We start from the raw sequence: 18,012 nt of genomic DNA, 5'->3' as shown, positions 1-18,012 counted from the left end.
AATCCATGGTGTCAGTCACATAGTCAGGATAGCTGTTTCCTGCAGCCACAAAACACCCCCATAACAGGACTGACCCACCTCCATGCTTGACTGTGGGGATGGTGTCATTCTTGTCAACACCTTGTCATCTTACTCCAGACGTACTGCTGACCCATGGGTCTAAAACACATTTTCAGTTTAGTGTCATACGTTTATAAAACCTTCTTCCAGGACTCCACAGGTCTTTCCTAATTACTTCTTGAATATTCAGTCAACTAGAGTCAACATTTCCCTTGGTGAAGTTTTGCTTTCTTCCACACCCCAAGAAGGTTGCTGTTGTACCATATTTAAAGAAATATATGAATGGTGCTGCCAACGTTGTCTATTGGAAATTGAAATGCCATAGAAATTTACTTTTAGCCATGACCTTTCTTATGTAATGAAATAATCTCCTCTATTAGCTTTTTTGCATAGAAATACTTACTTGCTAAACTTGTAATTTTGTAATGCTTACAATGCTAAACTTAAATTAAAAAACTTAAATAAGTGCCACAGCAGATTGATGACTTAATTTTAAAACAATTACTTGTGTAGCCTTACATATTTAAGAAACATCTACATGCAATAGGGGTTGAATAATTATGACATTGCTGTATTTTTAAAAAATCCTGCTATTTAGAAATATAAGGTTATATATTCACACTATGACTTTGAATGTGTCACTCAACTGATATAGATGTAAAGTTTAAAAATTCTGGGTCATCAGAAAAGCTTACCTTTGTAAATCCTTACTGTCCTTGGGGGGGTTGAATAATTTCCATTGCAACTGTAGTATTTGACTAACTGGGGCCCAGGTCAAGAAGCAGACAAACTGGCTAATCCGAACGTCTGCAAGCTGCCTTGAGACATCACACAGGTCACTAAACTACAACACATAGAGAATATAGAGACTGTGTCTGTTCCCCAAACTACCAAACAAAAAACCCTCATTAAGTCATTTAGAAAAAAAAATATTGATGTCAAACTTGGAAAAAAAAAAAAAAAAAAAAACCTGAAGATAAACATCATTTAAAGGTAGGACTACTAAACATTAGATTGCTTTCATGCAAATCACTAATTGTAAATGAAATTACAGATCATAGTTTGGATTCGCTCTGTTTGACTGAAACCTAGACTAAAACAGATGAATATATTAGTTTAAATGAGTCTGCTCCTTCAGGTTATTGTTATAAACATTAGCCTCATCTGAAAGGTTGAGGAGGAGGTGCTACTACAATTTACACTGATATTTTCAGTGTTACTCAAAGGTCTGGATATAAGTTTAATTCTTTTGAACTGATAATGCTTAATGTGACATGTTCAGATATAAATAAAAAATCTTTGTCATCTTTTGTTCTTGCAACAGTATATAGACCACCAGGGCCATATTCTGAATTCCTTCAAGAATTTGCTGATTTTCTGTCAGATCTAGTGGTTGCTGTGGATAGAGCTTTAACAGTTGGTGACTTCAACATTCACATAGATAACGAAAATTATACACTGGGATTAGCATTTATCAATATTCTCAACTCTGTTGGGGTTAGACAAAATGTGATAGGTCCAACCCAACGGCAAAATCATACGCTAGATCTAAACTTGTCATATGGAATTGATGTTGATAATATAGAAATTCTGCTGCAGAGCGATGATATCTCAGATCATTACCTCGTATCTTGTATGCTGTGCTTAGCAAAGCTAACTCAATCTACACAACATGATCATTCAGGTAAAACAATTCTTTCAACTACTAAAGATAGCTTCACTAATAATCTTCCAGACTTGTCTCAAATACTCAGTATGCCAAAAAGTTCAGAAGAACTTGATGTTGTCACAGAAAATATGGATACAGTCTTCTCTAGCACTCTAGATAGTGTTGCCCCCCTTCGATTAAAGAAAGTTAAAGAGAAAAATCCTGCACCATGGTACAAAGATCACACCCATGCTCTCAAGAGACCAGCTCAGAAAATGGAGCATGAGTGGTAGAATACAAAATTAGAGGTATTTCGCATATATATATATATATATATATATATATATATATATATATATATATATATATATATATGAAGAATTTCAGTCAGGATTTAGGCCCCATCATAGTACAGAGAATGCACTTATCAGAGTTACAAATGACTTGCTCTTATCATCTGATCATGGCTGCATTTCTCTTCTAGTGCTTTTATATCTTAGTGGTGCCTTCAACACCATAGATCATGGCGTTCTCTTGGATAGGCTTGAGAATTATGTTGGCATTTGTGGACAGGCATTAGCTTGGCTTAGGTCCTATCTCTCTAACCGCAACCACTTTGTCTGTGTAAATGAGGAACTGTCAGATCAAATTAAAGTTAAGTATGGAGTGCCACAAGGATCAGTTTTAGGGCCTCTGCTTTTCTCTCTATATATGCTCCCCTTGGGAGACATTATCAGGAACCCTGGAATTAGTTTTCACTGTTATACCAACGATACACAACTTTATATTTCTTCGAAACCTGACAAAATTTCACAGTTTGTGTGTTAAATTATTTAAAAGTGTGGATGGCTAGAAATTTCCTTGTACTCAATTCTGATAAAACAGAAGTACTAATTATTGGAACAAAAACCTCAAAATATAAGACTTTAAAATATAATCTGATTCTTGATGGATATACTGTAACATCAACTTTTACAGCAAAAATGTAGGATAGCAATCTAACCTTTGAAAAAAACGAATTTCCTGCATTCTTTCACCTCGGAAATATTGCCAAGTTACAACACATGCTATCTGTTTCTGATGTCGAAAAACGAATTCATGTGTACATAACCTCAAGACTAGATTATTGTAATGCATTACTTGGTGGATGTCCTGCAGGTTTAATAAATAAACTTCAGTTGGTTCAAAATGCAGCAGCGAGAGTGAACTAGAACTAAGAAATACGATCATATCATCCCCAATTTATCTGCATTACATTGGCTACCTATTAAGTTTTGTATTAATTTTAAAATTCTGTTAATTACTTAAAAAGCTTTGTATGGTCTAGCTCCAAAGTATTTAAGTGGCCTTCTGTCACACTATAATCCATCATGCTCATTACAATCGCAAAACTCCGGCCTGTTAACAATACCAAGAAAATCAAAATCCACAAAAGGAGGGAGATCATTTTCATATTTGGCTCCTAAACTATGGAATAGTCTTCCTAGCAGTGTTTGGAACTCAGACACACTCTCTCAGTTTAAGTCTAGACTAAAAACTTATCTATTCAGCCAGGCATACACTTAATTTATCCCTCAATTCATAACTATGCTGCTTTAGTTAGGTCTGCCGGAACATATCCCAAGGTTACCAGAGCCTGCCAGATCCACCTCCGGTCCTGCCTGATGTCCAATTCCCACTGTGTTGCTGAGTGATGATGACCAACTGCAGCATGTGCCAGCCAGATTTCACTTCAGTCTACTAAGACAGGCTTCACAGAGGATGAATTGATGCAAACTCAAAGACATGGGATTCTTAATGAGCCACTGCATAAAGCATGGGCTCAGGATGGAGTTCACCAAAATTACCTGCCATAAGCTTCCAGCCGGACTGCGATGCTCCTCACTGAATGATACCTATATCAATTTTGTCAAAGGAGGGGACAACACTCTTGTAAACTACATAGAAAATGAATTAACCACAAGCAAAAGCCTTCATCAGCCAAAATCAAAGGACAATGCATCTACGTGTGTTTCCTCAGTTAATTTGGGATGACTTCAAGGACTTTAACACTAAAACTTATAGTTAATATAAAATGATGTTTAATCAGTGACCCACAACACTTACTTAGTTTACTAATTTTAACCACTAATAGTTCTGAACATAAATAACTAATATTGCCATTACATTCATTCATGTTCTGTTATAGCATATTTTCATGTACAGCTGCTTTGAAACAACATCTGTTGTAAAAGCACTATACAAATAAATTTGACTTGACTTAATAAAACCTGTGTATTTTCAGTTGATGTGATTTTGTAACATTGTAAATGAATTTAAAAAGTCTTGAGGCATTTGACAGACTGTTTAGAGACTTAAAGTAGCTTTAACTCAAGAAGAATGACAGAAATCGCCAATAAAAGTGAGAAAAGAGTAGCTAAATTCAGCATGTTTTACACTGTTCTTTCAGCCTGAATATTTCTGAAAACTTCACGCTCTCTGAGAAGAAAATCGTACCCTCCCTTTCCTTCACTGGTCTTTTGTCTGCATCACTGGGGCTTAAAACAAGCGTGATTCACATGTGGCATGCATATGAGTGGGGATTAGGGCAGACTTCCTGGAAGTTTTGGATCGGTGGAGCTTTACGGATCTGCGGATGCAGACATGAAGTACGAGATGGTACAAATTCAACTAAGCCCTGAAGACAGGAAGGGTTTTACCACTCCTTCCTGCTTAAGCTTAAATATGGAGTTAGCTGCAGTGTTCCCTCTAATTTATGTTCTTACAGAGCAAAATGTATGTCTATTGGGCAGACCCTTCTGTCACCTGAGCAAAAACACACTCTGTACCAAACCTGTGACATGCAGTGCTCATTGTGCCATACTTTACAAAGACATTCTATAAAAATGTACAACTATCTAATACAGAACAGCTTCATAATGGTTTTACTTGTAAAATTTTGCTGAAAAGCCTATAATAAGTTGCTTAATTCAGGCATAGATTTAAAGAGAGGCGTCGATTTTGTTTTAGTGGTTGTGATAGGGCTGACAAGGGAACGTGCCACTCCCCCCCCACCCCCCATATACAGTTGTGCTCAAAAGTTTGCATACCCTGGCAGAAATTCTAAAAGAAGTCTTTTATTTAAGGATAGTGATCATATGAAGCCATTTATTATCACATAGTTGTTTGGCTCCTTTTTAAATCATAATGATAACAGAAATCACCCTTTACATACCCTTGAATGTTTGGCCTTGTTACAGACACACAAGGTGACACACACAGGTTTAAATGGCAATTAAAATTTAATTTCCCACACCTGTGGCTTTTTAAATTGCAATTAGTGTCTGTGTATAAATAGTCAATGAGACTGTAAGCTCTCACGTGGATGCACTGAGCAGGCTAGATACTGAGCCATGGGGAGCAAAAAAGAACTGTCAAAAGACCTGCGTAACAAGGTAATGGAACTATATAAATATGGAAAAGAATATAAAAAGATATCCAAATCCTTGAAAATGCCAGTCAGTACTGTTCAATCACTTATTAAGAAGTGGAAAATTCGGGGATCTCTTGATACCAAGTCAAGGTCAGGTAGACCAAGAAATATTTCAGCCACAACTGCCAGAAGAATTGTTCGGGATACAAAGAAAAACCCACAGGTAACCTTAGGAGAAATACAGGCTGCTCTGGAAAAAGACGGTGTGGTTGTTTCAAGGAGCACAATATGACAATACTTGAACAAAAATGAGCTGCATGGTCGAGTTGCCAGAAAGAAGCCTTTACTGCACCAATGCCACAAAAAGGCCCAGTTACAATATGCCCGACAACACCTTGACATGCCTCACAGCTTCTGGCACACTGTAATTTGGAGTGGCGAGATCAAAATAGAGCTTTATGGTCACAACCATAAGCGCTATGTTTGGAGAGGGGTCAACAAGGCCTATAGTGAAAAGAATACCATCCCCACTGTGAAGCATGGTGGTGGCTCACTGATGTTTTGGGGGTGTGTGAGCTCTAAAGGCACGGGGAATCTTGTGAAAATTGATGGCAAGATGAATTCAGCTTGCTATCAGAAAATACTGGCAGACAATTTGCATTCTTCTGCACAAAAGCTGCACATGGGACGCTCTTGGACTTTCCAGCACGACAATGACCCTAAGCACAAGGCCAAGTTGACCCTCCAGTGGTTAAAGCAGAAAAAGGTGAAGGTTCTGGAGTGGCCATCACAGTCTCCTGACCTTAATATCATCGAGCCACTCTGGGGAAATCTCAAACGTGCGATTCATGCAAGACGACCAAAGACTTTGCATGACCTGGAGGCATTTTCCAAGAAAAATGGGCAGCTATACCACCTGCAAGAATTTGTGGCCTCATAGACAACTATTACAAAAGACTGCATGCTGTCATTGATGCTAAAGGGGGCAATACACAGTATTAAGAACTAAGGGTATGCAGACTTTTGAACAGGGGTCATTTAATTTTTCTTTGTTGCCATGTTTTGTTTTATGATTGTGCCATTCTGTTATAACCTACAGTTGTATATAAAGAAATAAAAGAAATGTGTTTTGCCTGCTCACTCATGTTTTCTTTAAAAATGGTACATATATTACCAATTCTCCAAGGGTGTGCAAATTTCTGAGCACAACTGTATATATATATTTAAAATATATAAATTTATTTATTAGGGCTGTCAACTGATTAATATGTTTAATCTAATTTATTACATGACATGTTCATTAATTAATAAACTTAATCGCAATTAATCGCATACATCATTATTTGCTGAGGAAGGCCCCCAAATAAAGACAATTCATATAAATAATGCAGAATTATTCAAAGATTTATAAATATATTATGTAGGGCCTACAATGATATGATACAGATTAAAATTCAGTTTGAAATAAATTACATTATTGTGGCTAGGGGTGTTCGATTTCAAGTTTTTTGGAGTCGGCTCCGATTCCCGTCTCCAGCTGTCAAATTTATTTTCAATCAAGATAGTTTCAAAATTCAGGGCTGTCACCAGGGATCGCCATTAATGGGCAGTGCCTTCCCAAGTGACATATTTTCACCCCCCCAAAACTGCTTGTCAGGCATGAGCGGAAAATCAACAGAATTATAAAAATCATAGTTTAATTTTCACTCGTATATAGCTCACTCAGTCCACTGCTTATTGTGTCCGACTGCCACTCCGTGATAAAGCTGAAGTTTTTCTGTAACTGCTGGTCAGTTTCTTCTACCCAGATCCATACACTAAAGTTAGTGGGACGGGAAAAGCTTACTTTAGTCTAGATGGCTTCCATGCTGATGGAAAAACAAATCACACATATTTTCTTCACTTCAATAACTATTAATAGGCATATTATGGAGACGTAACAAAATAAAAAATAATTAATTTGGACTGTTGTTTTTAAATGGAATGCACAGTATTGTGTGTGAAATCACTTTTTTTAATGGAAAGTATAGTGAAAATTTAAAATAGTCTCGACCACAACGGATCAAACAGCAGTGGGTTTAATTAAGATATATTGGTCTGGTTATTGCTTTGATAAAATATCACTAGCTTACCTGTAAATTAACAGTATTTCCTATTACATATGTTCTGGCGATGGCCCTGTGAAGATTGCAGTCTTTAATCGCACACTAAATTTAGTTTTCATGTTCTCTTAAGAGTTTTTAAAATGTGTGACATGAAGACATAAACTCCTGCTATTATAACAGTGCACTTTTAGTATTGTTCAAATTAGAGACATTGCATAACTTTACCTTAAAATGACTGGTAACAATGTCATTCCCTAGTTGCTGCTCATATCCAATTTTAAGAGGGAAAATAACAAGAAACAGGCTGGGTTGGAAATAATTTCATTGTCATATAGAAACTAGACAAATTGGGAGAATCCACTTCTCCAAACACTGTCCCTTGCATTGATGTAATACTACATAAACTTCCGAAAGTTTTAAAATCTGTCACACCCTCTCTTTCTTTTGCATGCACGCACATTATCTCTCGCTCAAACGCACATGATGAATGACCAACAGGTGTTTGTAGAGGATGTGACTAGTTCTTAAGAACGCCAATTCATTAATTTGAGCCAATCACAACATCTTGTTCATAAAGTTACGGAAATCGAACAAAAGAATCGATTCCTGTATCAAAGTCGACTTCGATTCTAGGACGAGTCAGAGTCGAGGAATCGACACTTTTGGAGTCGACTCCCCATCACTAATTGTGGCAGATGAATAAAGCATTGATTAGACAATACAAAAAGTGGCTTAAGAACTGAATATATTGTTTGTTTTATTCTCATATCACTGAACAAGCCTACAGTTGACAGCAATCTGTCATGCACTGAGTTTGTCAATGTGTCCAGTTCTCACAGTACATGTTCTTGCATCCCGTCCAAGGGCATAGATTTGATTTGAACAGTGGAGGGGTTGCAGCCACTGATATATAACATAGTACTGGATTGCTCATGACGTCAAAACAGTGTAGCCACTGCACCACCATATTGCTATGCCGAAACATTCCAATGTCCCTACTGACTTAATAGGAAATCATCTCATTTCAGCGAGTAAATATAGTCATTCAATCACTGATTTTATATCTGAAATCTGCATGTTCATCCCTACAACGCAAACATCCAACACATGTATTTATTTATTTATTTAAAGTCTAGAATTTTTCCTGTTTCTTGAAAGACCGAGTGAGTTATGCATATCTAAATCAAACAGTATCCAACAAACTTCTTCAGCTTACAGACAGGCTGAATGTAAACAAGTTCACTGAAACTGATACAGACATTTTCAGATGTATTTACTGTGAACATCAAAGTGTTTTTTTCAGAATTACTTGTTTTATGTTTTCATCAAAAAGTGCCTTGTTCTTGCGGTCACTTGAATAAGAGCACGCGCTCTCTCTCTCCCTCTATCACGTGCAGCGGGCGTGCAGAGAGGGAGACTCACAAAGCAAAGTTGGTTCAAATTAAACTGATACGCTAGGTTTAAATAGCAAACGAACACATATTTATGACATGTATCCATGTATGACTACAGAGAGCACTTCAATATTAAAACAAGCAAATCTCTGGCATTTAAGGCAATTTAGAAATCCCGGTCTGACTTTTTTAAAGTCCCTTTCGGATTAAGTATGTACAGTCACCTTAAACAAGCATATATTATAGCTTTTCCTACTTACATTACAATGTGTGGACAGTTTTGCCACTTCCTTTGGTGATTGTTGTGCTGCATTGGTAGACTGAATGCTCTGACATATTATCCATAATGAGCAAATTAAAAATTAAACATGACTGTCACTAGATGGCGAAATGCAACTGTCGTATGCGCAGGTCGGACACGGTGAAATGGGGGTGTTTTCGCCTGTCAGTCATTGATGCTCTATGAGAGTTTGGGCATACCAAGATGGCCGCTCAAACAGTTCCGGTGGCTTCACCTCCTACTGGCAGTTTACCGTTGCATCAGCGATCCAGTTCTATATACTGTATACATATCAGTGGTTGCAGCGTGAAGCATTTACATGTTTCCATTGCCCATGCTATAAATATTGAGGTGATTGTAATTGCTTGTTTTGATTACTGGAGGGGTTACCACCCCCCCATCCCCCTGGAATCTACGCCCCTGGTCCCGTCTGCACTATTTTTAATTGTCCTTCTGTGTACATGTGCGTGCCTCAGACAGACGCGTTTGGAGCATCTCACTGGTATTTAGCATCATAAACACCACATTTTTAGGACACTGTGTCAAGTTAAAAGTAGTAGAAACTTTGAAAATTGCGTCTCAAGATTCCTGTATTCTGTTGAGCTTTCTCCTAACTAAGAGAAGCCTAACTTTGTTGAGGCATGCTGCCACATACTGACGCGACTAAAACACATGTACTTCAGGCTTGAATTGCACATATGGTAGGGAAATGCATACTTTTATTATGGAATTTCCATATGCGTCAGGGGGCATTAATTGCGTACATTTTTTTAACGCACTGTTTTTTATATAATTAATCGCACTAAATTAACACGTTAAATCGTCAGCCCTAATATTTATATATATATATATATATATATATACAGTGTATAAAGTATTTGTATATATAAAGAATATAAACATGGAGAGACAGTGAGAGACAAATGTACTACTGTATTTGACATTTTTCTAACATACTCTCTGAAATAATGTGTTAGGCATTCTCATGTTTTTTAAAAATGTCTTACCATGTTTGAAGCTGAAGCAAGTTCTTACTTTACGGAAGAAACTTCTGTGCATGAAACTGCAGTAAAACAAAGGATCCAACATGGCGCATCTGAACTGTCTGCCTTTCATCATCTTCAACACTGAGTTCAGTCACACTACAGCCAAGTAGGGACTACTGAGATGGCAAAGACAACAAGTGAAACACATCCAAAACCTTCTCCTCAAGTTCTGGATAGGAGTTCAAAAGCCTGGGTTCAAATTCACAGGGAATGCATAGAGTGATCAAAACAAAGGTTATTCCTTGAATCGCTTTGGATATTTAAATGCACTCAAACTGTCTTGTTCACTGTGTAAAGCGCTATGAGTGTAGTGTCAGAAACACTCAGAAACTATATAAATGTAATGTTCATTCATTTATTCATTCAAACCATATAAAACTATCTCAGGATGCTAAAATCTTTCTTCTGTGTCAATTTGGTCATTTTCTATAAAAACGTTTACAATGTTCCAATATGAAACAGCTTACATGTTTCAGCTTTCCAGCATTCAGTCTTTGTTGTTTAGGTCCTTCATTCCCAGAAAAGGAATGTTGAGTGCTCCTGTGTGGGTGAATAAACAGAAATCCCATCATAGATCTCTGGACAAGCAATGTCTGTTATAAATGGTGACCACACAGGTGTAAGGCCGTGCTTTGGCTATAACATAGGAACAAATCTAACAGAAATGGAATGTAGACATCGCTTGGCTTGAACTGGTGACAATTTATACAGGAGCTATCACATTAGTTCCTCTGTTTCTTATTTTTTAGAAAAGTTTGTCTTGTCTTTCCAGCCAAACATCATCTCTTGATGGATTTCTTCTCCCTTCAGTGAGTTGCCCTGGCTTATACCTTGTGAGTTCTTGGATTGGCATGTCTGAAGCTCTTGTAAGCATTTGCTTTAAAATCACTGTTTCTTTGTAAAAGGATTCCTGAGGACTTTAATATCATGTTTGAGTTAATTTTGCCTTCTGGGTTCACTTAGGCAGAGTGCCTCCACGACTTTGACTGTACTTCGCTCTCAGGTTGCAGAATGGCAGGCAATTAACAGCATTGGAAACACACACTCCTATTATTCCTTCACAAAGTTGCCAAGGCTTTTCTGCCGACCCCATGTATTCACACACAGTGCTCTATTGTGTCTCTTATCCTACAGAAAATCAAATATAAGCAGCAGACAGACCAGCTCTACACACAGATTATGTTCCTGTCCTGTCTCTTCTTGTCTTTTTTTACTGTCATGCACCTTTGAGGTCTTAAAGTCTCTTCTCAACATCTTGCATATTTGAGGTCTTCTCGACTCGACTTTTTGATTGTCTTGTATTGTCTCGTCTCTTCTCTTGTCTCATTTCTGTCTTACAACTTTGAGGTTATCTCATCTCCTATCATATATCATATCATACAGTATCTTTGAGGTCTTCTATTTTTTTAATGGGCTCGCTTCGTTTTGTCTAGTCTCTTCTCTTTTTTCTGTCTTGCACGTTTGAGCTCTTCTCCTCTTTTCTCATCTCATACCTTTGAGGCCTCTTCTTTGATTGTCTCATTTTTTGAGGTCTCTTCTTTGATCGTCTAATTTCTTCATGTTTAGTCTCTTCTCTTCTCTCTGTCTTGCAAGTTTGAGGTGTTCTCATCTCATCTCATCTCATCTCATCTCATCTCATACTTTTGAGGTCTTCTCTTTTTTGTCTTGTTTCTTCTCGTCTAGTCTCATCTCATCTCATACCTTCCATGTCTTCTCTGATCATCTATGATTGTCTCATCTCTTCTCTTGTCTCATTACCGTCTTGCACAAGAGGATTTCTTGTCGCTTCTCATCTCATACCCATGAGGTCACTTCTATAATTGTATCATTTCTTTATTTTTAGTCTCTTCTCCTCTCACTATCTTGAATGCACGAGTTTTTCTCATCTCATCTCATACTTTTGAGGTCTTCCCTTGTTTAAGTGTCTTGTTTCTTCTTGTCTAATCTCATCTCATTTTATATCTTCAACATCTTCTCTGATCATCTATGATTGTCTCGTCTCTTCTCTTGTCTCATTACTGTCTTGCACAAGAGGTTTTCTTGTCTCTTCTCATCTCATACCTTTGCGGTCTCTTCTTAGTTGTCTCATTTCTTCACGTTTAGCCATTTCTTTTCTCACTGTCTTGCAAGTTTGAGGTCTTCTCATTTCATACATTTGACGTCTTCTCTTTGGTTGTCTTGTCTCTTCTCTTGTCTCGTTATTGTCTTACACATTTGAGGTTTTCTCAGTCTCTTATGTTTGAGGTCTTCTATTCTTTATCTCGTCTCTTTTCGCCTAGTCTCTTCTCTTCTTGTCTCTTCTCACTGACTCACACACCTTTGAGGTCTTCTCGTCTCGTCTCATCATGTACCTTCAATGTCTTCTCTTCTTAAATAAAATAATTTAGACACAATTTAGACATAATTTGCTATAAATTCTGTATAATTTATTGTACATTGTATATTCCCTGCTCCTCTCAGTCTTAAAGCATATTCCAGTTAGAAATCCAGTCTGGAGGCAGAGTCCTTTCTCTTCTTTAAGGATGTTTGGATTCAGAGGGGAGGAGACAGAGTGCTCCATCCATTTGAAGCTCAGACTTAGCCTGAACTCCAGAGCAGAGAGAGTACAACAGGGCAGTCTACCCCCCATTCTCCCAAGGTTAGCTTTCAAAAAGTTGCTAAGCTGATTAGCTGTGTAATCATCTGTTGTGGCTGTTCCCAGCCCTCTACACTCATTCCTGCAGTTCACACTGCCATGTTTTGTGGAAGTGCTTTCAAAAACAGCACTCCACACACAGCTCCACAATAGCTGTGGGCAAATGACTCTCACCCAAGAAGGTTCTCTAGTTCATTGAAAATCTCACAAGATTAAAGGCAAAAGGATTTATTTTTTTTAATCTTCCTGAATAGAACATAAGGAACCCTTTGCATTCTTAATGAATATCCTTTGTATTATTAAGCCTTCAGGCAAGGATTAACAAATGAAACAGACCTTTATAAATCAAACATGTACAGTAAACTTTACATTTTTATGAGCTCTGAGGCATTTTAATTTAAAAGAAATTAGGCCTTATACAGTAAAACACAGCAGCCTTAGCTCTCGCAAAGTTAAGTAGGAGATTAGACATTTTAACAGCAGCAAATATGAGACTTCATTAAAAGTCCTGATTTGAGAGACCATGGCTTGAGGCTCTGTTTAACTCATTTGGGTTGGTAGAATCTAGTCTAAACCTGCGACCCTGCATAGTACAAGCAGCTATAGAAGATAGATGGATGGATGGATGAAATATAGTCTTAGCCTCAGGTGGCTTCTTTTCAGTTCAGCTAGTTGTGGACTGACACTGCTATTCAACAATTTGAATTATACTGATTTTTATTATTGTCTATTATTGTGGTATCAATTATTTCAGATAAACCAGCCCCTGAACAGCATGTAAAAACAAACAGAAAAGAGGTTGATAGCTTTACATCTATGACAGACTTTTCCTGTCTAAGTGGGCAGTTTTAGGCCAGAATAGGCTGCGAAGTGGACCAGACTTTATGTCGATAGTCAAAAGTCCAGCATGATCACACAGGAAATCAGCATGTTGCTTTTGAAAGTTCATGTACCCTGAAATCAACCCCATTCTGTGAATTACTGAGAAGTGCCATCAGTTCAACTGTGTTCACCTTTCCCTGTAAAGCTACTGATACTGTTGACTGGATCATTTACAATCATTTACGCTTTTGGCACAACACTGTAGAGATTTCACCTGGAAACTGGAGCTCCCACATGCCCATATGTTCAACAACACTTCCAGCTTCAGCCACTGGGGGAAGTGATTCTAATTTCCATAAGCACTGACTGATTTCAGCAGCAAAACTTTAGACCTAATTCACAGTGCGATCAGTCTGAAAAGTCTGGCTATGCGAGACTAGTAAAAACTTTAACCAAGGCTTGAAGTGTCTTTACCAGGCAAGTGGTGATAAAGTGAGTTTTACTCTGAACCAGCCATAACCGTTACAAATGATGCACAACAAGATATTTTGTCGGTCGCTTGGTTTCTACTTTTCCTTCTTTTTTTTTTTTTTTAGCTCTGCCCACAAGTTAATATCATGCTTCCAAAATCTCATTCTACACAGCTGTATATTAAACAAGAAATGTGTTCTATTTGGCTGTGATTTCACTTTTTTTAGTATTATGCTTCCAGAAGTGTTTCTTGAAAAAATTGCTGGAAAATGGCCACGTCGTGCCTAGTCAGGATGAGGTGTAAAAAGGAGACTCTTACACTTGATCTTTGCCATTTTAGCAGTGCATATAGCTAGCATTATATTTGGATCCTATACAAAAAATATTCTTCAATTGGTGAACTTTCAACAATTATGTGATCTTATTCTCTTGGATGTATCAGCATCAAGTATTTTCTTGATCACACTGCTGCCTCAGAAACAAAGAGACAGTCAATACTCTATTAACCACAAAGAAGACACTTAAATGTCACAGTTGAAAAGCTGAGAAAGTCTTTGAAAGTTGGCTGAACGCATTGAGAAGCGATGCAAGCAGAATACAGAGTCAGCATTGTTTAAAAATTGACTTTTGAAGCAAAATCAACCTTTATCTGATATGGTGCTAAAGAATGGCTGAGATCTAACGAAATATCAGCAGCTTGCAGCAGGATACACAAACGCAAATCAAATCTAAGACTGAGATGTTAAAGGTCAAGGATATTTGAGTGTAGAGTAGAACACATGAGCATGGCAACTGGGTGGCCTTGAAACACCACGGAATCCCTACAATGAAGATATTGTACACTGTTTGACTCACTGACCTTTAACCCGTGGGATAAATCAGGTGACTGTGGGAGGGAACTTAACTTTCACAACCACAAATGTGAACAAAAGATGCATTCCTGAGGTATCGCAATTCTTTTGGCAACATTCGCACACACTGAGATATGAATGTCTTCGTGTGCCTGGTGTGGCGACACATACAGGAATGTCAACCAAAATTGTAACAACGTCTCCATTTGTCAAAACGCAGTGAACCAATTGAGTTCACATAGTAAGATGTAAGGGTTAAGACTGTCTAAAACCATTATTAGAAGCTACACCAAACAACACACAATTTAGCACAATGTAGCAAAAAATGTAGCACAATTATCTATTTCAAATAACTGTACAAAGTAACTTTTGATTAATTAAATATTTAGGTAATATTTGCCTCCTGATTCAAGAAGACCCTAAAAACGCAAAACAAAACAAATTAGAACACACAGCCTTAAGTGTGTAGGGGGATTCTCACCCTATGTATTATTTGAGCTGTAAAGTTGTTTAAATTGGGGTTTACGGTGTTACATCATCATGGCTGTGAAGTTGTAAAATTGGATTTAACTTTACACAGAAAAGGATAGTAAGAGACTTTATCACACTAAAATCATGTTATCTCACATTGTTTGTCTTGTGGCTGTAATTTTGAAAAAGTGAGTATTTAAAAATGTTGCCCCATTCACTTTCATTTTAAGAGTCTCACTGTAACCTCAATGTTTGCACCTTTTTTTTAAGAAAAGAAGGGACCAGTCGAAATATATTTTTGTGGAATCAACATACCACAAAGGCTGTTGAATGAGCTTAACTTGTATTGAACCTGGAATATTCCTTTAATCACAGATCAACAATAGTGAACACACAAACAACATTTCTACCATCTGTTTACAAGCAATTGCAAAAAAGATATCTCAAATTAAGCCAAACCCGAATGCCGAAAGTTGATGCAACTTGTCTAAGTACAAGCTGCGGAATCCAGAACACCTTATGCTTGCCTCTCCAAGCCTAAATCTGTCTGTCTCGCAGGGTTACATCTCCACTTTATTATTGTGGATGAATGTTTATTTCTGACCACTCTGCCCAAACAGTGAATTATTTAGATGGCCACACAAGAATGAGCCATTCTTACAGACCGGAGAGCAAACTTTAAACCACAGTATGTTAAAGCAACTTAATCACAACCCTAGGAGTGGATAACCTAATGAGATAAGTGTGAATAAATGAGTACACCTGCAAACACACCCACACAGCAATGAACAAGATCACTCATTACACAGTGAGAGAGACAAGTGGATAACAAACAGTAATTACGCAGCTCACAATGAGAGTTGATTAAAAAGGAAACTCAATATCGTGAGCTCAATACTGTGGTGCAAGAGACAAAGTTTCTCTCCAGGATTCTGAAAGTTTTTTTTTTTTAGAAAAGCAACATCTAAACTACATGATGGTATTTTGTCTAATTAAACTAAAAGTCAATGAAGGATCACTTAAATCAGTGGTTCTTTGCTTCATGTTAACACACACATATTGTTTACCTCCTATGGGCTGTAAAAACAGTATTTCAACGCTTATGGATTGGTTCCATTCAATTCCATTGTAAACTCCTTACTGTAACCTCGATTTTTGCTTTTCTTTTTAAAGAAAATTGCACGTTCATGAGCACAATGAGAAAAGCTTGTATTTAGTAGGGGTGGGCAATATAACCAAAATCTCACATCACGACATGAAAAATTTTATATCACGATAATGACATATATCATGATTTCGTTTTTTTTTTTCCTTCTGGAAAATCAATAAAAACGGGTTTATATATTAAATAACCATATTTTAAAGTTTATTTTTGGAAAACCCAGTCAGTGAATTAAATATTGAATTAAATATACTCTTTTTAAATGCCTCTTTATTTGGAAATCTATGAACATTTTCAAAGTGTAAAAAAACAAGCAAACAAAAATACCTCTCCTTTGTATTACCATAATACTACATTTCACATTATGCCACATTTCAGTCTGATATGTTGTTGGCCAATATTATTATTATAATTATTATTATTATAAACTTTCCTCAAGAAACTCAACATCTTCTCTAAGTAATGCAACAAAGAATATAATATGTAAGTAAAAAAATATCCAGTGAAAATAAAACCATAATGATTTAAGTCATCTCTATACAGATATAAATATCTGAATGCAAACATGGCCTGATTGTTTCCTAATATCTATTATCATCCGAACAGAATTTTAGTAAAGGTGATAATGTTTAGTTTTAAAAGCCTATATTTTGGTGAATGTATTAGCTCTTTTCCTCATCAGTGGTGGTTAGACTGTTGGGCTATCTAGCTGTTTGATTTCCTCCATATCGCTTAAAAGTAAAAAAAAAAAAAAATCAGTAGAATTTAAATGGTACCCGTAAGTTCCGAAGTTTTGAGTAGAACGAGGGATTGCGCTCTCTTGTCTCTGGAGTACAAATATCACGAAGCCTGCTGCATTCACGTGCTTTGCGTGCTCCAGAGACGTGAAACACAGATGCACGTGTAAGATGAGAAGCACATTTAGCGGTTATAAAGCGCCGAATGCAAGATGAATGTAACTGTATTTGCTCAATTTAATTGACATTTTTAATGCCAAAAATAACTCTATGTCTCTTCAATTCTCTTAGTCTCAAGTGAAGCCTATTTTTTAGCATTGTTGTTAATTAGCATTGTTTAAAGTTATTTCCTGAACATGCATCTTATGAACATTTTCTTGTGTTTTTTGCATAAGAAAGAAAGTCATATGTGTTTACAATGAAATGAGGATGAATAAATTATGGAAGGATTTTCATATTTGGATGAATTATTCCTTTAATGTTGACAGTAGAGGTTCAAACATTATTCAGCTTGTGTGACTGATTAGAGTGTGGCTCTATACAGCAGTATAATGTATAGCAATGCTTAGGTTGTGAGTGTGAACCAAAGTTAAACTGTGACCAACCTGTTTCTAACCATTAACCAAAGCTGACTTATTCTGTGACCTAATGACTGAACTCACCTCCTCCAAACGGAGCCCATATCACCCTGCGGATGCTCTTCACCCAATCCTCCATGTCATTCTGTGTACTGGCCATAAGTAGGTATGTCTCATGGTTGGATGTCATCCGCTCCCTGTCGCCCCCTATAAAGAGAACATTGATATTACTGGTCAGTTGATGGTTAAGTTTAAATGTCAAGTGTGTAATTTCTGCACCACAAGAATCGCCAAAATAGAATTAAAAAAATAATGACTGTTCTGAAACAGGTTTCCTGAA

At 37.0% G+C, this 18,012-nt stretch overlaps 1 protein-coding gene across 5 annotated transcripts in view; it reads right to left on the bottom strand.

Moving 5' to 3' along the window:
* Positions 1–18,012, bottom strand: part of LOC127430771 (rho GTPase-activating protein 24-like) — a 165,796-nt gene that overhangs the window by 13,347 nt on the left and 134,437 nt on the right. For 3 of the 5 annotated variants that reach the window (XM_051680820.1, XM_051680819.1, XM_051680822.1), the window contains one exon: positions 17,757–17,879. In XM_051680820.1, the coding sequence (XP_051536780.1) occupies positions 17,757–17,879 (123 nt within the window). Of the gene's footprint in view, positions 1–755; positions 776–9,906; positions 10,137–17,756; positions 17,880–18,012 lie in introns of those variants that run through there. The other 2 variants (XM_051680821.1, XM_051680823.1) reach the window with 2 other exon arrangements.

Source organism: Myxocyprinus asiaticus, chromosome 40, assembly GCF_019703515.2.
Source record: "Myxocyprinus asiaticus isolate MX2 ecotype Aquarium Trade chromosome 40, UBuf_Myxa_2, whole genome shotgun sequence".
NCBI classification, from domain to species: Eukaryota; Metazoa; Chordata; class Actinopteri; order Cypriniformes; family Catostomidae; genus Myxocyprinus; species Myxocyprinus asiaticus.
The sequence above is the reverse complement of the archived record's forward strand: the minus strand, read 5'-3'. Positions and strand labels throughout refer to the sequence as shown.